At 43.4% G+C, this 19,997-nt stretch overlaps 1 protein-coding gene across 13 annotated transcripts in view; it reads right to left on the reverse strand.

Annotated features, from left to right (window-relative positions):
* The window catches only part of rap1gapa (RAP1 GTPase activating protein a), a 475,427-nt gene that overhangs the window by 96,634 nt on the left and 358,796 nt on the right, over positions 1–19,997 (reverse strand). For all 13 annotated transcript variants that reach the window (XM_068016826.1, XM_068016824.1, XM_068016829.1 and 10 more), the window contains 7 exons: positions 18,094–18,147; positions 17,803–17,886; positions 13,735–13,835; positions 9,085–9,214; positions 6,272–6,427; positions 4,962–5,033; positions 3,393–3,479 (listed from right to left, as the gene is read on the reverse strand). In XM_068016826.1, coding sequence (XP_067872927.1) covers positions 3,393–3,479; positions 4,962–5,033; positions 6,272–6,427; positions 9,085–9,214; positions 13,735–13,835; positions 17,803–17,886; positions 18,094–18,147 — 684 coding nt within the window. The remainder of the gene's footprint in view (positions 1–3,392; positions 3,480–4,961; positions 5,034–6,271; positions 6,428–9,084; positions 9,215–13,734; positions 13,836–17,802; positions 17,887–18,093; positions 18,148–19,997) is intronic.

The following is a 19,997-nucleotide window of genomic DNA, read 5'->3' on the forward strand; positions in this document are numbered from 1 at the left end:
ATCAAATGTGAGAACTGAAACCTTTGTTGCTGCACACCTGCTGTAAGACCTATGAGAAGCCTTCTTTAGTTAAATTTCTTTGAACGCTTACCCAAACAGACCATTCATCAATATCGCTTGGCAAGATTCCTAGTGGCAGCCACCTATTCAACTTTGGGACACCTCGCCAAAACAAAGAACTTCTTTCCATATCCTCTTTAGTGTCTAAATTCTTTTATATTCCTTCTATTTCTTTGTAAATATTCCTTCTATTTCTTTGTAACAGTTGTAAACAAAAATTTATTTTTTTCCCTGTTAACCAGTTGTGTATGTGAGTGTGTGCTTGAGGACTAGGATACAAAAATAAGGAACTTTAATATTTCAATTTGCATATATATTTACTTCATTATTGGTTACGACTTGGTTTATAATAAACTTTGTTGTTTATTAAATAAACCTGGTTGGTGTGCTTTATTCTGGGTATAGAGTATCTAATTGATAGTTTCGGTAAGTGGGAAAATTTATTAATATGTTCTGACCTGTGGAGAAGTGGGACTGAATTAACAGGGCACTCCTCCCACCTCGGTCGTAACAACAGCTTCAGACATTAGTCGAGGACAGCATAGGCTTCATTATGATGTTCCTCATACTTCAATAGCTTTCCAGCACTGATTGATATCACACTGATGATTGCACAGTGTTCAGTACCATTCATGACTCTTCAGATACTGAAGCAGCCCATAGCCACATGCTGCAAGACCTGGACAACATTCAGGCTTGGGCTGATAAATGGAAAGTAACAATCATGCCACACAAGTGCCAGGCAATGACCATCTCAAACAAGAGAGAATCTAACCATCTCCCCTTGACATTCAATGGCATAATCCCCACTAGCAACATCCTGGGGGCTTACCATTGACCAGAAACTGAACTGGACCAGCCACATAAATGCTGTGGCACAAGAACAGGACAATGGCTGGGAATTCTGTGGTGAATAAAAACTCATCTTTTGATTCCCCAAATCCTGTCCACCATCTACAAGGCACAAGACAGGAGTGTGATGGAATACTCTCCACTTGCCTGGATGAGTGCAGCTCCAACAACACACAAGAAGCTCGAGGACAAAGCAGCCCACTTGATTGGCACCCCGTCCACCACCATCAACATTCATTCCCTCCACCAACAGTGATGCACAGTGGTAGTAGTGTGTACCTTATACAAGATGCACTGCAGCAACTTACCAAGTCTCCTTAGACAGCACCTTCCAAACCCACGACCTCTACCAAGGACAAGGGCAGCAGACGCATGGGAGCACCATCATCTGCAAGTTCCCCTCCGAGCCGCACATCATCCTGACTTGGAACTATATCGCCGTTCCTTCACTGTCGCAGGATCAAAAACCTGGAACCCCAAGGACTGCAGCAGTTCAAGAAGGCAGCTCACCACTACCTTCTCAAGGGCAATTAGGGATGGGCAACAAATACAGACCTTGCTAGTGATGCTCACATCCCACGAAGGAATAAAAAAAAAACCACACGCAGTGAATTAAAACTCTCAGAGTTATTCTCCCAACCTAACTGCCAACGAGGTCAATTGCAGCAACTTAAATTCAGATTAAACTTTGTTCCCGTATGTCTCAGATCCACACTGCAATGTATTAATTCTGTTGGTGAGACATCCTCAGTCTTTTGATGCCTTACCTCTCATCAGCAATGCCAGCCCCTTCTATTGTTAGTCGTCTTTTCATAGAATCTTACAGTTGTCATAAGCACATTTTTTGTTTTAAACTAGGAGGTCTGTGTGCCTTTAAGACTGAAAAAACTCTGGACAATAACTGCAGAGGTTTAGTGTTTGAAGAATCCAGGCTGCAGGGCAATTTGTATCCAAGCAACCAGAAACCTTTACAATAGTCTTATGACTCCTATTGAGAAGTTTTCAGTTCCATGTTGGCAGTAAAAGAAGAAACCAGGGGGCTGTGAGCAGCTGAACGAGTTACTGCTGGAAACTGGCCAGGAATACAGCTCAGAAATGCTTTCTCTTGAAAAATAATTCCTGTATCAAATAAAATTTTAATTTCTTGATGAAGTAAAAATAACTTTGAAGGAGTTGCTGCTGGAGATCTGGGTTTGCAGACAAGGAAAAGAACTCTCCCTGGAAGGAATGCTTGTCTTTCTTGTAAAAAATTAAGGAATTTTACATTTGAGTTCAGGCTATGCTCTGCCTGAAGAGAGGAAAAGACCCAGAGAAAAGAGGAATTGCTACACTCTATGGAGTATCACTGCTTTGGAGAAAGAAAGCCTGTGTTTTGGGTGTGGCAAAGTTGCTGTTGCCTCCATTGAAGAATTCTGTCTGAAGAGTGAGTTCTGTAATTGCTGTGCTCGATAGAGAGAGGCTCCTTTGCTGAAAGGAAGCCTGCATTGTTGAAGGCAGTCTCCAGTCTCTGAAAAATCTTTACTTTGAGAGTAAGTCCTGTTGACTTTTGCATTTTTGGAAGTTCCTGAACTCTCAAGAAAGTTTCTACTGTTAGACTGCGACTTTAAAGTTTAAATAGATCTGTTGCTACAACCTGTGATGCCTGCTGCAGACGAACTACCTTGAACGCCTACCCACCATAGACTGTTCATTAATTTCACCCGGAGAGACATCGAGTGGCATCTGACTATTCGATTCTGGGTCACCTCACTGAATTGGAAAATACCACCAGAAGTTACAACGCAGTTATTTTATTATTCCTGAGAATCTGTTGTAAAGACCATATTTCCATTTTCCCCGGTTAACCATTGGTAGTTGAATGTATGCGTGTGCATAAGGGTTAGAAAGATTAAGGAGTTATAAAGTCTTTTCATACATAGATTCATCTCATTATCATTTTAAACTTGGTTGATTAATAAATAGTTAATTTTGTTGTTGTTTAAAGAAACTGGTTTGGCATGTTTTATTCTGGGGATAAATAAAGTGATTAATTTGGCTATTTTTCCAGTAGGTGGGATATTTTACAAATATGTTGTGGCCTGTGGAGTAGTGGGACTGAATTAGCAGTGCATTACTCCCACCTCAGTTGTAACACAGTATAGGAGGCCATTCAGCCCATCGTGCCTGTGTTGGCTCTTTGAAAGAGATATCCAATTAATCCCACACCTCTGCTCTTTCCCAAGACCTGCAGTGTTTCTTTTCAAGTCCCTTCTTTTATAAATTACAAACACACAGTCTATCTTTAGGAGGAGGTAGATGAGCTCATATGTTTTAAATTGAAATGCATGTCACACTTGTGAATATTTAAAGTTATCAGTACATAATAGATATATTCAATTGTCCTTTTGCATCTTAACTCATGCTCTGAGCTCATTGTTGGACCACGCACACACACATTATGTATTATTTACACAAAGGACTATGAAAAATTCGGATCTTACCTCTAATTTAGCAAACTTTTCTGCCTTATAGCAAGCATATTCTGCATTAATGAGTTTTGTTAGCAAGAACTCCTGAAAATCGGGACCCTGGTAAAATATTAAAACAAAAAAGGTAGCACAGCTGAATACAGTAATACACTGGAGGAGAAAGAGAACCATTTACTATATTAAAAAAAGCTTAAGATAAAATATTGTCTGCAAATGAGCTAAAAAAAAAATGACCTCTGATTATTCTCTTTAGTACTGTAGACTGAAGACTGAGAAAATATAATCTAGTATGATTGGACTAAAACAGCTTGCCCCAACTAGCCATATTGCAGTGTCTTCCTCTGTACCTCTCCCTCTCATCCCCTCAGACACTCATCCGTGATGCATGGTTGGCAGTGGAGTATTCATGGGATGAACACTAAGGATCACAGAAAGCCTAAGAAAGGGGAACCAAGGGGGAAAACAGGTTGCAGAGGACAGCAACATAATAATTCATTCTTATTGCACTTGGGATATACCCAACGTTACGCAATGCACAGAAGTTATGGGATGTTTGGGAGTTAAGCACTAATGCGCAGTGTAACATAATACATGGAAGCAGTTTCAAAAGCATTATGTTCAGTTTTCAATCTGACCTTGCGTCAAGGAAGGAGTCACCCAGTTGAGGCCAATAGTGTGATTTGTGCATTGCTGCTCCAACAGGTCTTCCCCCAGTTCAGGACCAGTCTGTGGCCAGAGGCGATGCTCTAAATCCCAATTTCCATCGCTCCATTGGTGGCCCTGTCTTCAACTGCCTAGGACCTAAGCTCTGGAATTCCTTCCCTAAATCTCTCTACCTCTCTCTCCTCCTTCTAGTCACTTAAGACCTAACTCTTTGACCAAGCTTTTGGTCACTTCTCGTAATATCTCCTTACGTGGCTTGGTACCAAATTCCATTTGATAATGCTCCTGTGGAGCACCTTGGGACATTTTATTACATTAAAGGTGCTATATAAATGCAAGTTGTTGTTAAAACATAAACAGGATGAATATGAAAGTATCAGCAGTCTCAGCACATGATGAACAATTCAAGCTTCACAAATGTCAACACAGAATAACAAAAATCAATTAATCTGTTGGATTACCAACACTGCCCTCCAGTCTGCTGTGTCTCTGGTAGCTGGTTTTCTACAACAGCACCAGGAATCGGCAATCTTTTAAATATGGTCCTGAAATCTGTCCATCTGTGGCTAGAAAAATATTGGTGGCAGAAGGCAGCTGTTTATGATGATGTGAGAGACCATCATTCGAGATAAGTGTCTGCATCCACTAATTCATATACAGCCTGCTGGTGGAATCAGGGTTCCTCCATGACAAAGCTCCAACACAGTGTATCCCTCACACCTACTTGTTGCAGGTTTTACAAAATTCATGCTCTTATTTTTAAAATCTCCAAGATGGAAAGCTGGAAAAAGCTTGAAGATTAAAAATCATGACATTAAGCAGCAGGATAATTCCAAACAAACCATTAGGTTTTCATAAGCATTGGTGCCCAGAGTAATTTCAAGGTCAAAGCAATCGAGATGTGTATAAACAAGTTACCTTTTTAAACACGGCCGGATCGGGAAGTGCCGGACCAAAGAACGGAACATCATCTCTCGCTGTGACAGAGACCTGGGAAATGGAGGAATTGGTGGGAGAGTTTAGGGAGATATAATCAGGAAACTAACAGGCAGTCAAAACTAAGGCAGCCACTAAAGCAAGTGACCTCTGATGATACAATGTGTGATTGAAGACCAAGTGTTAGGAGATTCACAGAGATTCAATTACTGCCAGATATCTTTCATTTCTTTACAATAGGCAAGAATTCCAATCCAATGATATTAATTTGGTATCATTTTCTTGCTGACCCTGCCTGCATGTGTTGTGTTAGGCTGTAGCAACAAAGGGGCAAAACATAGTTGTTGAAGAACTGCAATCCCAGATTTTCTACTTCTGTGGAATAGGGCCCATCTCCACCATGTTGCAACTCCCATCAAAGCACAGACACGATCCTAGCTGTTCTTCTGACCTCAGAATCATTTTGGCATATTCGTCTGCCTCCACCAGGGAGTCCGATTGGAGTAGAGGCAGAGAATTGCTTTAGTCAATTTATTACATTTTCTTTTTCTTACTCTCTTTCCAAGTTTCTCCTCTCTGGAAGCATTAATTTAAACAATAGCAGACGATTCTAGGGGCTCTTGTCACCCGCTTTCTTGCCATGTGGTTTTTCTTAACATATAAAGCTGGACAATGAGTAACCATAGATTATTTATCCATGGAGCATCCCAGCCAAGCTGGACACTGTCTCAAAAGGGTGTGCACATACACACTTTTCCAACAGGACTAACTGGAAAGTGATTAGGAGGACGATTCCTGGAAAAGTTCTCCGTCCAGATAGCAAGTCTGCTGAAGCCGATTATTGGGCTTTTATCTTCAATTCGGATTAGGCATCAGTGGTCCTCATAAAAAGGCCAGGTGGCCACTTACAGCCAACCTTGCATCGGCCTGTGGTCCTGGACAAACTTGCTGTTCCTTTTGTCTTTGATTCTCTGTTTGTAGCTCACTGGGCTCTCAGAGGATGCTGGAGTTGGGATTTAGTGCTGTACCCTCTTCTTTCTGGCTCTGACCAGCAACCACAACACAATAAAAGAGGCATTTAATAATTTTTCACTCTGGCATTACTGAACTCAGGATGAATCATGTCAACGTATTGTGTAGCATTCTTGAGAGTAACCCTTTAGAAATGAAATATTGGGACTGTGGGCCTCAACAAAAAAAAGTCGGTCACATTGAATGGACAAATAATGTTTCCTTTTATTAAGCAATTGTCCATCACCAGTAAACAGATTACGGCTACAAATTGCACTTACCTTGTACACTGTGTTCTCACTGCAGGGGTTTTCCACCTGGACAACAATGTAAGCATGTAAGAAGTTTGACGCAATCATATCTGGCACAAAAGGGGTGTTCTCATCCTGGAAGACTATGGCCACAATGTCATTTCCTATGTGTCGTTTTCTTTGAAGCTAAATAAAGAAACAAGCCATGTGTACATACATTGATAAATATAAATCAAACACATCATGAAGTGTATTGTTTACTTACTGGATTGAGCAATACATCGGAGTGCATGGAATCAGCCCAGTAAGATATCTTGTATTTTGAGTGAATGCGCACATTGTGCATTAATGCACACGTGTATTTAATGCCCATAACCCAGCACATTATATCACTAGTGTGGAATATTGTTCTTTCAAGTCAAGAACATCACTCATCACAGAAACAGTAGGAGCTCGCGTAGAACAGACATTAGAATGGGAGCTCCTGTTCTGGTGGGCTCTCAGCCCATTCAGCCTGCTGTGTGAGATGGTCCACAGCCAGGAAACCAAAATTTATAAATACTCAGTGATTTCTTCACTGCTGTCAGTGCTGCACCCAAATCTACCCAACAGAAGCAGTGTACTGGGAGTCCTGCACATTACAGTACCACTCCAAGTAAATCATAGCACCACACTGCACAGAAGGAGGCTATTCAGCCCCTGGACTCTTTTTTTTCCCCCACTCCCCGCTCTTTCCCCATATCCTTAATATTTTTTCCTTCAAGTATTTATCCAACTTCCCTTTGAAGGCGACTATCAGGGACTATCGGATCTGTTTCCACCACCCTATCACGCAGTGCATTCCAAATTCTAACCATTCGTGGCATTAAAAAGATTCCTCATGTGTCTCTAGTTCTTTTGCCAATCATCTTAAATCTGTACCCGCTCATCATCGACGCTTCAGCCATTGGAAACAGTTTTTCTTTATTTACTCTATCCAAACCCCTCATGATTTTAAACATGTCTATCAAATCTCTTAGTCTTCTCTGCTGTAAGCAGTCTAGACTTTCAGAAGTAAGTACGAGTATATTACTGGCCATTTACTCTGTCTGTGTCAAGTTTTACTCCAGCAATGTCAGAATCGCTATTGGAAGATAGAGGAAAGATAAAAGGAAAAGTGGAAGTAGAGTGAGCTAGCATCCAGCCTACTGTGCCATTCAGTGGCAATCTATTGGTTCTGATAATGGCTATACCATTCATTGACGAATACCAAAGTTGTTCAGCACATGGAAAGAGTGAGGGAGAATCAGCAAGTTACTGATCAGAACCAATTACGCACAAACCTCCCGGCTGGTTCTTGCGGTGCGTGGCAGAGCTTGTGAAGTCACCTCGGCCTCTCACTGTCCCGAGTTGATCTCGGCACATTCACACTCGGCCCGAGCATGGAGCCAGAAACTAACAATTATTCCACACTGAATTGTGCTACACTCTCACACAGACACTACTGAAAAGATTAGACTAATTGGTGAGGTAAAATCATTCTAACAAATTTACTCACTAAACCAGGTAGAGTTTTAAAGCAAAGAGAATTAGACTAATCCTTGAGTTCAAAACCACTAAACTTTATAACCTAGTTAATCAGAACTCCTCCTGCCCTTCTCCAGCACTTAGACCAGTCTCTTAGAATAAATGAAATTGTAACTGGTTTTGCTTTGATTTAAATATTAAACACACCATTCTTCTGTTTTTCCCTTTGTAATCTGCTCCTCAAACAGAGCTTTATGATTGGTTACAGTCCCACAGGCAGCAATAACCCAGGTAGACACTTTTCAGAAGTCTGTTGGACAGCGACAAGGTAAAGCCCAGTTGAGCATCATTTGGTGCAGACTTTATCCTCACCCCTCAACTCTCAGTCCAGGGTCAATGAGGTCAGCTAACGCGGTACAGATTTGCTCACGTACCCAATACCTGCTCACGTAGCTCAGTACAACATCAAACAATGCATTTACCCATTGAGTCATCAGGGCTTTTAGAGATGGGGAGGGAGGGAACACAACGTATTTCACTGGATTGAAACAAAGGGTAAGATTTTCAGGCCCCGACGTCAGGAACGGAGGTGAATGGGGCCCGAAAATACTGGAACCAGCTGGTGTGACAATTTCCCAACCCTTTTCCTGCGTTGGCCATTTTGGCCGAGGCAGGGTCTAGGCGGGCAGCCAATTATGCTCATTAAGAGTCTTGTTAAAAATGAGTTAAGGAGGCTGAGTGGGATTTTCCAGTCAGCCTCCAGTTTCCCAACATTATGGAAGCGGGCACCCAGCAGCAGACGGGGGAGCCAGTGCTCCAGGCAGGCCTACAGACCCTCCCTGTCTGCCTCGGTAGAGATACAGCCAAAGGATGCCCTGTAGAGGGATTCCCCATCCCTCCACAATGGTGTCCTGGCTGCTTTCTCTACTTTTAACTACATTTTTAGAAAGGTGGCTGAGAGGGCACCTTCCTGTTGAGGCACTCTCTCAGTTACTTACCTTGTGCTGCAGCCAGATGCTCCTCTGAAGCTGGAAGACCTCTGATTGACCCTCCAGCCTCGAGCCCACCTGCTGCCCTTAACTGGAGAGGAAACCTGTCTCCATGCCGTTCAAGGGGGCGCCCCAGACAAAATTCCAATGAGTGACTGTTGCTTGCCGGGCAGGTTCAGGACCTGGAGACACTCCCAACTCCCATTTCCTTCCCCCAGTGTGAAAATTCAGCCCAAAATGTCTGCTCAGTACTTTCCACAGAACAGGTCCTGATAGGTAAACTTTAAGAATGACCAAGTACCATTTCCCGCAGTGCAACTTGCCTAAGCCATGGAGATACAGACTTACTTGCTGTGCATCGCCTTCAGTGTATGGGAGCTTTGTGGAAACGTGGAACATTATTTCTTTGCTTCTGAATTTGCAGTAAATAGACTCTGTCCCTGTTTGGCCATGTGCAACATCAAGGCCCCCTCGAAAGCTGGAGAACAAAGGATTTGAGTAGTACAACAAGGTGCATCATTGATGTACCATTCACCTGTGTCATTTTGTAATGCAGTCATTAACCTGTTGAATGGGGTTAGCATCTCTGCTAAAACAGAAGGTAAAAGAATGTCATGCAGGTGCTTAATGCATCACCCACCCCTGCACCCGCTACCACCTCCCTGCTATCCCCTTATCCCTGGCTAACCCCCACCCACCCATCTGTGCTAATCCCCAATCTTCCTCACTCCGCCACCCCTTCCCCATCATCCCTACACCCATCCCAGTCTATGGAAATGACTCCATCCTAATAATTTGAGATGGGTCAGCTTAGCTGGGAATTCTGCCCCATTGGATCTCTGTTGACAGAGTAGTGGAACCAGCAACATTTCTGGTGTGTGTGGGGAACCCAAATCTACAGAGGAGGAGATGTGCAGGAGTGTGTCACCCAGATGGCAAACACTATCTCAAGAACTAAGGGGTCTCGTCACTCAGTGAGGAAAAGCACCAAGATTAGGTCTGACTATAACTAAAATGCTAAGTTATGAGGACAGGTTGTGTTGGCTAACTTAAATTTGTTTTCCCTCAAGTATAGAAGACTAAGGGGTGATATAAAGTGATTAAAGGATTTGACAGGGTAAATAGTTTCTCTCAATTTCCTCTGGTGGAGAGTCCAGAACAAGGGGGCAGAACCTTAAATTAGAGCTGGGTGATGTTAGGAAGCACTTCTTCACACAAGGGTAGTGGAAATCTAGAAAACTTTTCCCAAAACTGTTGAAGCTCCGGGGGTCAGTTGGAAATTTCAAAATTGATATTGTTAGATTTTTGTTTGGCAGGGGTATTAAGGTTTACAGACCAAGGTGGATAAATGGAATGATGATACAGATCAGCCATGATCTAATTAAACTGGAGAACTGCTTCGAGAGGCTTAATGAGCGGCCCTACTCTGATCTAATTTTCCTCCCCTCTGATTGTCCTCCATTCATGCTCAGGTAGCTAGCTCCATAGGGTAGACCCATGGCCCAGTGTCATTCTTGGTGCGTGTCATGAGCCTTCTGTACTCTTGGCTGTCAAATCAACCTAAATCATTCACTATTTCAAGAGTCTCCAACGCTGTGTAATTGTGCACAGGGTCATTCTGAATAGTCTTTAACAAGGCTCTGTTGTTGACATCCTTCCATCTACAAAAGATGATGGACACACAGCAACAATCCATTTCGGTGGGGTGTCTTCTCTTGGTGCACCTTTGTTGATGGCTGTGAAGGCCAATCCTTGAGAGGTAGGTTCTGCCACAAGTGCCACACGTGAAGCTGCCAAGTGACGCTGTGAGTTGTTGTTTTCGGTATTGGCGCCTGTTGCCAAGCTGCTGTAGCCACTGGTTGTTGTGGTAGTGCACACCAGTTCACAGGACGCGTCACTATTTCCCTCTTTCGCCAGCCAAGAGACTCCCAGCTGCGACAGTCGACATTTAGGGCCTTAATGTCACACTTGCAAGCATCCTTGAAGCGGAGCTTTGGGTGCCCCACTGATCGTCTGGCTCCGGCTACCTCACCCATACAGGAGGTCCTTTGTTATGTGACCATCTTCCATCCTGCGGACATGTCCGATCCACTGAAGCTGCCTCTGTTTGATTAGTGCCAACACACTTGGGAGCTCTACCTCTGAGTGCACTGCCACATTGTGATTTTGTCCTGCCAGGATACACCCATAATGTGCCGCAGACACAGGGAAGATGGAAATTATTGAGTTTCTTTTCCTGGTAGATCTAAGTCTCCCATGTTTCACAGACATACAGCAAGATGCTGAGAACAGAGCCCTTATAAACTATCAGCTTGGTCCTAAGGGTCAGCTTGGTGTTAATCCATGCGCGTTTCGCAAGTGGACCAAAGGTGGTAGCTGCTTTCCCTATGCACGTATCGAGCTCTGCATCAAGGGACAGATTGTCACCGTGGACCTGACGTAGCAGAATTTTCTAACGACTTCCAGTGGGGTGTTATTTAGCGTGATCGGGGTGGAGATGCAATACCATGTCCCATGACCATGATTTTCTTGATGATTATAGTCAAGGAGAACATGTTACAGGCACTGGCGAGACAGTCCATGAGTCTTTGTAGCTGAGTTTCCATGTGAGCGACTAGAGCAGCATCATCAGCATAGAGGAGTTCTCCGATCAGGACGCAATGTGTTTTTGTCTTCACTTTCAGCCTTGATAGATTGTAGAGTTTGCCATCTGACCTAGTGTGCAAGTAGACTCCTTCCCTATCTGCAGGGAAGGCAAAGGTTAAGAGCATGGAAAAGAAGATGCCAAACAGAGTGGGGGCTAGGACACAACCCTGTTTCACTCCATTCTTCACTCCGAAACTGTCGGACGTAGAGCCATCAAACTGTACAGTGCAGTGCATTGTTGTCATGGAAGGAGCGGATGAGACGGAGTTTTGGTGGACAGCCAATTTTTCCCAAAGTCTTGTAGAGCCCTGCTCTGCTGACAGTGTCGAATACCTCAGTGCAATCTACAAAAGTAAGGTAAAGGGATAAACTCTGTTCTCTACACCTCCCTTGTAGCTGGCGTATGCAGAAGATCGTATCCACAGTAGATTCGCTGGCATGGAAACCACACTGTGCTTCCCGATACACTCGGTCTGCTAGCAAATGATATCTTTTAAGTATGACCCTAGCAAAGGCCTTCCCTGTGACACTAAGGAGTGAGATACCCCTGTCGTCGTTGCAGTCTCCTCTGTCATCTTTGCTTTTATGGTGTGGTGATTTTGGTGTCACACATCTCCTGTGGAACAGAGCCAAGTTTCTAGCAGAGAAGGAGAAGATTATAAAAGAGTGGAAATAGATGGGACTTTCTGTGCTTGAGCAGTTTGGCTAATTCCATCCTTGCCTGGTGCCCTTCTGTTCACTAGGCGGTCTATGGCCTTCTCGAGCTCCAGTGATGAGGGCTCTTCATCTAACTCATCCACGACCAGAAATTGTGGAAGTGCTTCCCGTTAAGGCTTTGGTGGATATTAAGTGTTCTAGCAGCAGTGCGAAGTGCTGGTATTTGGCATCATTGCTTGCGCAAGGGATGTCGACATGTGGCAGACCATCACGTTTGGAGCGGTGGGACTTTCGGGGGTGCACTTTCACTTTGCTGCTGATGAGAATGTGGTCAGTGTCACAATCTGCTCTATGGCAGGTGCAGGTGTGAAGAACACTGGGCAGATCGCGCCTCCTCATGATGACCAGGTCTAGTTGGTGCCAATTACCAGACCTTGGGTGATGCCATGATACCCGGTGGCGATGTATGCCCTGGAAGAAGGTGTTGGTGATGGAGTTCATTCAGGGCACAAAGCTCAAGAAGGTGTCATCTGTTATCATTGATCTTGCCCACTCCATGACGACCGAGGTACGTTGGCCATGAATCACTGTCTGCCCCAACATGTGCGTGGAAGTCAAATAGGATGAATAGCCCCTCACCATTTGGGAAGTTCCATTTGGAACGCCACCTAGGGAGTCATAGAAATGCTCTTTATCTGAGATGCTGGCGTTCAGAGTTGGTGCGTAGACACATACGATGTTGACTGTGCCTCCATCAGATAACAGCCCTAGGGAGATGAGACACTCCAAGGTTGCTACTGGTGGCTCAATTAACTGTGTCAGCCAGTTGCTCTCTCTGAAGCCTACACCATGCTCACGGCGATCTTCAGCACTCTTTCCATTGCAGTAGAAGGTGTAATTAGCGTCTCGAATAGAGCCTGTCATGGCTAATCTGATTTCTTGTAGAGCAGCAATGTCAATACCGAGCTTGTGTGGCTCACGGCCAATCGGGGGCTGTCTTACATACACTTGCTGTGGAGTGTGAGTCGTTGTTCCTTCCAGGACAACTAGTCCTCACATTCCAGCTTCCAAACTGAAAGGTCACCTTTCTTTGTTTGCTGGTAGCATCTGCACCCTTCTCGACCTCGTTGGTTTGTATCCAGAGGAAAGACAAAAGCCTATATGTCTGGGGCCTATTCGGTTGCAGGAGTTGCCAGAAGGTGCTAACTCGAGGCAAACACTAACTGTCTAATGGGACTCCGCTCCAGATTTTGTTGGGTTTACTCCCTGAGCCATTGGCTCTTGATGTAGTTGTTAATGTTGATTCTATGGCTGCATTAAGAAGGCTTTAACTAGCACAAAACAGCTCTTTTCCTAGCTTTTTGCTCAGGTTTATTAATTGAATTTTGACGGGGTAGGTATGAATTCTCAAAGAAGCACTAAACAGAATGGTTAGTTTGCTGGCACACTTTTCACAGATTATACCACGTCATTCCAGTTTTTCACTAAAGTCAGAGATGGCAACAATTTCAACCCTCATAATTGTCTGTATGGATATCCAGTCAATGTAGTAGAACAATTATCAACACATCCTCTATTGAGCTAAAAGACCCCTCTTCAGGGAGCATATTGCAATATTGCACTATTCAAATCAAGTGTCAATGGAGATATAAAAAAGTTACAAATTGGGTCAGTACAGCAGCAAATAGCACTCACCCTTTGAAGTCCTGCAGCTCAACTTTCTCTCCCAACAGTTCCAGAAATTCAACAAAGGCGGGGCTTTCCTCATTGTTGGTAAACAATTCTTCCTCTGAGGTCTGTTGTACAAAAGAGAGCAATATTGGCTATTGCTGCCGCCACATGGTTGTTTACAAGAATTTAATGTTCATTAAGCCTGGCCAAATATTCAAATCAAATACATAAACATGAACCAGTGGTACCCACAATTATAAAAAAAAACAGAATTATCTTTGGATATTTTCAGGTCACCCATTTGTAATTTGTTAAACCTACAGCTTTCGGGTTAGAAGAATTTCGGTGGTTTTTATCTCCTCAACAGTGGGAGCATTCCTGCACTATAGGAACACTAAACAGGGTGGCCCACTCCAGGAGGGAGCAGAGCTGTGAGCATCCATCTAGGGAAAGGTCCTCCAAAGATGAAATCCATGAGGAGGGCAACAAGAAACCACCGGAGCCATTCTTTCTTGAGTAAATAGCTCAAGAATCTTACATGTGAGACTTGAGTTCGGACCTGCCCTAGATGGACCTGATTTAGAATGAGAGGCTAGTAGCCCAGATTTATACAGCTGATTTTACATCACATAAACAGAGGGGAGGACCTCTATTTAGGATGCTGGATAAAATGTGGAATTTAATAAAAAGCAGATCTTTGTCTTCTCACCAAGATGAAAAACATAGAAGTGCTCCAACTGACCTGCTGATCTTTTTAACACGGATACATTTTAAATGTAATATTTAAAATGTTTGAAAGTCTTACTTTTGTAACTTTAGCGAGTTGTATTTTAGCTGCTATGAGACACTTTCACATGACTTGTCTAATTTCAGTGCACTCAGATTGGCCATTTCACTCTTTGGTTATAATAGTTATAGCAAGAACAACTTGTATTTATATAGCACTTTTAACATAGTAAAACATGCCAAGGCACTTCATAAGCGTGTTATCAAACATAAGGCGACATTTGGACAGGGTGACCAAAAGATCGGTCAAAGAGGTAGGTCTTAAGGAGCGTTTGAAAGGAGGAGAAATATAGAGGCAAAGGGGTTTAGGAAGGAATTCCAGAGCTTACAGCCGAGGCAGCTGAAGACGTGGCCGACAACAGTGCAGCTGTTAATGTCAGAGATGCGCAACAGGCCAGAATCAGAGGAGCACCGAGATTCCGAGGGTTGTGGGGTTGGAGGAGATTACACTATATAAATCATGTCACATTAACAAAATATAAGGGCAGAGCTGAGTAATAAGTGATTTCTAAGCCACAGTCTACATCGTGGAATCAGAGATTGCTTTTAACAAATTGAGATTACAACAGTGATAACACTTCAAAAATACTTCATTGGTTGTGAATACTTCATTTGGGGCATCTGAAATGCACTGTGAAAGTCCTTTCCTACATTTACTTCCTACAAAATGTAATCAAGTATGTCAGCTAATAATAAAGTGAATTAAAGTTATTAAATGTTTCTTATTAAGGATATGTTGAATACTTTATTTAATAAAAAACTGAATAAGCTATTCTGTCTTCAAATTTTAAAATAGATTTGTTACTAGCTTTCAATATTCCGCACAAAGTATGTGAGACTGATTGGCATTGTACAGAAATTCATATTTATTAATAATGTTGAAGAAATGATTTTAGTACTCCACTCCATGCAGTTTTCCAGATTCAAATTATTTTTAATTAAACTCTCAATCAGACACTTTTATTGTTGGGTGCATCTCTGTTAATACAAATGAAATGCTTTTTACACCCTATTGAATTGGTGGGAGACCCATTGTCACCCAAAAAGACTATGGAAGGACTGCGGAGAGAGGCTGCCACAAAAGTGCAGTTAAGTGGGAAAAAATCAATTATTTTGCTGTTTACATTTGAAAATCTTCATGCCACTCAGATTTCAAAGGCTTCTTTGAAATGCTGAAGTGCTATTTATAATAGGTTGCAGCCATACAAAAATAAATTTGAAAAAGGAAATGTGCAACACTCCTTGCACCACTTTGTTCTCCTACTCTTTAAAATATAATGAGTGCCTTCATTTCCAACAAACACCTTCTACCAAGTGCACATACACATGTTTAGATAAAAGATGAGGTCGATACAGTATAAACAATCACTCATCACATTCAACTCAATTGTAACTGAGGTCTGATTGGAAGTCCATTCTGAAGTGATTACAATTGGATGAATTGAGTTTCACATTTAGTCCATTTTTGGTCAATTTCTGTTGTGAATTGAGCTCTCCTTTTAAAATGGTGCTGGACGTGTTCAATGGCCCAAGATAATCTACTCAACTAGACTGCCATTTTTTTCTGTCTTATGCTAGCTATGCTAATGTGTAGGAGGTGGTGGGAAGCTCGAGGGTAAAGCTGGGGACTTTAATTAAAAGAAAGCAAAATTCTAGTTTCTTCAGTGATGCAATTATTAAGTGCATTGAAAAGTGTGGCGCTCATATCTCCAGATCAGCATCATTCCATTTCACAGTGGAAGAATCGGCAGATAATCTCATTCTGGAGAAGGTGCATGCATGTGGATATCAGATGGAGTTGCCATTACAGCCACCAAATGAGAGCTCTCACAGATCAAAAACCACTAATAATTATTACAAATGCTTACACGTGAATAATGTGCATTTGGACAAGTTACTTCAGGGAAAATAGCAAGGTATGGGTCAGTACTTAGAACAGGGAAGAAAACAGGGGGGGGGGGGAAGAATTTAAATGAGTTTCATTTATTGTCAGCTGATGGTCTTTAGTGAGAGATTGCTATGGAGTATGCTGTATCAGTATCCTTAGCACTAATGAGACAGCTTTGTTGAATGACAGGCGATACAGTTTGGAAGTGCTAACACTATAAACAAAAGGATGGATGTGCACCCTCCTCGCAACAACAACTTCTATTTATATAGTGCCTTTAACGTAATAAAACATTCCAAGGCAGATCAAAGGAGCACCATATGATACTGAGCAACATCATAAGATATTATGTCAGTTGACCAAAATAGGGAGGTGTGAATTCTTGGAGGAATTTGAAAACAAAGATGAGAATTTTAAAATCAAAATGTAGCTTGACCAGAAACCAATGTAGGTCAGTGAACACAGGAGTAATGGGTGATCAGGACTTGGTGCGAGTTAGGACATGGGCAGCAGAGTTTTGGATGACCTCAAGTTTACAGAGGGTAGAATGTAGGAGACCAGCCAGGAGTGCGTTGAAATAGTCAAGTGTAGTGGTAACCATCTAGGACACAGAAACATAGGAGCAGGGACAGGCTATTCAGCCCATCAAGCCTGCTCCGCCATTCAATTAGATAATGGCTGATCATCTACCTTAATGCCACTTTCTCGCGCTCTCTCCAAATCCCTTGATGTCATTAGTATTCAGATATCCATCGATTTCTGTCTTGAACATGCTCAATGATTGAGCTTCCAAAGTCCTCTGGGATAGAGAATTCCAAAGATTCACCACCATCTGAGTGAAGAAATTTCTCCTCATCTCAGTTCTAGTTGGCCGACCCCTTATTCTAAGACTGTAGCCCCTTGTTCTAGACTCACCAGCCAGAGGAAACATCCTATCCACATCTACCCTGTCACGCCCCATAAGAACTTTGTAAGTTTCAATGAGATCACCTCTCAATCTTCGAAACTCTAGAGAATACAGGCCCAGTTTCCTCAATCTCTCCTCATAAGACAATCCCACCATCCCAGCGATTAGTCTGGTGAACATCCGTTGCACTCCCTCTATGGCAAGTATATCCTTACTTAGATAAGGAGACCAAAATTTACACAATACTCTGAGCAAGAATGGCAGTTGCCCAGAAAGAATGAAGACCTTGCTTTTATATAGTGTCTTTCATGACCTCAGAGTGACCCAAAGCACCTCACAGCCAATGAAGCACTTTTTGAAGTGTAGTCACTGTAATAATGTAGGGAAATGAGGAAGGCAATTTGTCCACAGCAAGCTCCCACAAACAGCAATGAATAGATCACTAATAATCACACTGTACATCATTAATCCAATGGGGGAATCCGGCTGACTGACTGTACAAGGCACTCACCTGGCCAAGCTTCTGATAAATAACACCAAACTTGAAATGATTGCTGATGACATGTTCATCAAATGTTACAATCAGCCGAGAGGCCTGAAAGAGACATAAGAAAGTGTAACAAAGTCTCTTCAAAGCAAAGCTTGCTGAAAGCCTAATGCATTCATTTCCATCAACAGCATTCCCTGAATTTTGTAATTAACATTAACAGTGAGTACAGATAACAGTTGCAGAAATGAGATGATGAAAGGTGGATCAAAGGAATGAAAGGAATTGAAAACACTAAGCATGACAGAATCCTACCTTAGGGTATAAAACTGGGAAAAAACGATCCACATTTACTTCTTCACAAACAAGCTGGAAATAGAGGAACAAAAGATCATTTGAGTTCATGGTGTCAAGTTTCCTTCACTGATTAATCTAACTACACCAGGATCCCTACTGCAATGAGAATGTTTAAACTAGGTGGTAGATCTCCCAGGTAGTCTGAGGCCTGGAGATTGCTTTCTGATTTTCCTCGACTTGATGTTGGAATCCCTGTTCCCTCTCGGATCCAGTTTCCTTTCCTGTTGCCAAAACTCAGAATCCACCAACATCCCTGTCCAGAAGAGGGAGAGGCGGGGAGAGAGAGAGAGATAGATAGAGAGGCAGGGAGAGACAGAGATAGAGAGAGAGGTGGGGAGAGAGAGAGACAGAGATAGAGAGAGAGGTGGGGAGAGAGAGAGACAGAGATAGAGAGAGAGGTGGGGAGAGAGAGAGACAGAGATAGAGAGAGAGGCGGGGAGAGAGAGAGACAGAGATAGAGAGAGAGGCGGGGAGAGAGAGAGACAGAGATAGAGAGAGAGGCGGGGAGAGAGAGAGACAGAGATAGAGAGAGAGGCGGGGAGAGAGAGAGACAGAGATAGAGAGAGAGGCGGGGAGAGAGAGAGACAGAGATAGAGAGAGAGGCGGGGAGAGAGAGAGACAGAGACAAAGAGAGAGGTAGGGAGAAAGAGAGAGAGAGACAGAGACAAAGAGGCAGGGAGAAAGAGAGAGAGAGACAGAGACAAAGAGGCAGGGAGAGAGAGAGAGAGAGAGAGGCAGGGGGAGAGAGAGAGAGAGAGGCAGGGAGAGAGATAGAGAGAGAGGCAGGGAGAGAGATAGAGAGAGAGGCAGGGAGAGAGATAGAGAGAGAGGCAGGGAGAGAGATAGAGAGAGAGGCAGGGAGAGAGATAGAGAGAGAGGCAGGGAGAGAGATAGAGAGAGAGGCAGGGAGAGAGATAGAGAGAGAGGCAGGGAGAGAGATAGAGAGAGAGGCAGGGAGAGAGATAGAGAGAGAGGCGGAGAGAGATAGAGAGAGAGGCGGGGTGAGAGAGAGAGAGACGGGGTGAGAGAGAGAGAGACGGGGTGAGAGAGAGAGAGACGGGGTGAGAGAGAGAGAGACGGGGTGAGAGAGAGAGAGAGACGGGGTGAGAGAGAGAGAGAGACGGGGTGAGAGAGAGAGAGAGACGGGGTGAGAGAGAGAGAGAGACGGGGTGAGAGAGAGAGAGACGGGGTGAGAGAGAGAGAGAGACGGGGTGAGAGAGAGAGAGAGACGGGGTGAGAGAGAGAGAGAGACGGGGTGAGAGAGAGAGAGACGGGGTGAGAGAGAGAGAGACGGGGTGAGAGAGAGAGAGAGAGAGAGAGAGGGACGGGGTGAGAGAGAGAGGGAGAGAGGGGGTGGAGGGAGAGAGAGAGAGAGAGAGAGAGAGAGAGAGAGAGGGTGGGAGGGAGAGAGAGAGATGGAGGGTGAGAGACAGACATAGTTCCAAGGAACTGGATATTTAATAGATGGAGTTGTTGCTTGTTAAATGATTTCAATCTGAAGCTATCTCATTCTCATGAAAGGCACTTGAAATGTTTTGATGAGATTTCATAGAAATGGCTTGAAACACTGCAGAAGGTTGGTTCCTTTATAAAAGCAAAATACTGCGGATGCTGGAAATCTGAAATAAAAACAAGAAATGCTGGAACCACTCAGCAGGTCTGGCAGCATCTGTGGAAAGAGAAGCAGAGTTGGTTCCTTTATGCCCACTAATCAAAGTGGAAACCATCTTGAATTCTGTTGTATACAAAGCTGCCTTTATACCACAGGTGCCAGGGTGATATTGCTTCAGAATGCTAAAAGCCAGCATTCAGGCTCAACATCAGGGGAATACACTTTACTGTGATGGATCCTTACACAGGGT

Source organism: Heterodontus francisci, chromosome 37, assembly GCF_036365525.1.
Source record: "Heterodontus francisci isolate sHetFra1 chromosome 37, sHetFra1.hap1, whole genome shotgun sequence".
Classification (NCBI taxonomy): Eukaryota; Metazoa; Chordata; class Chondrichthyes; order Heterodontiformes; family Heterodontidae; genus Heterodontus; species Heterodontus francisci.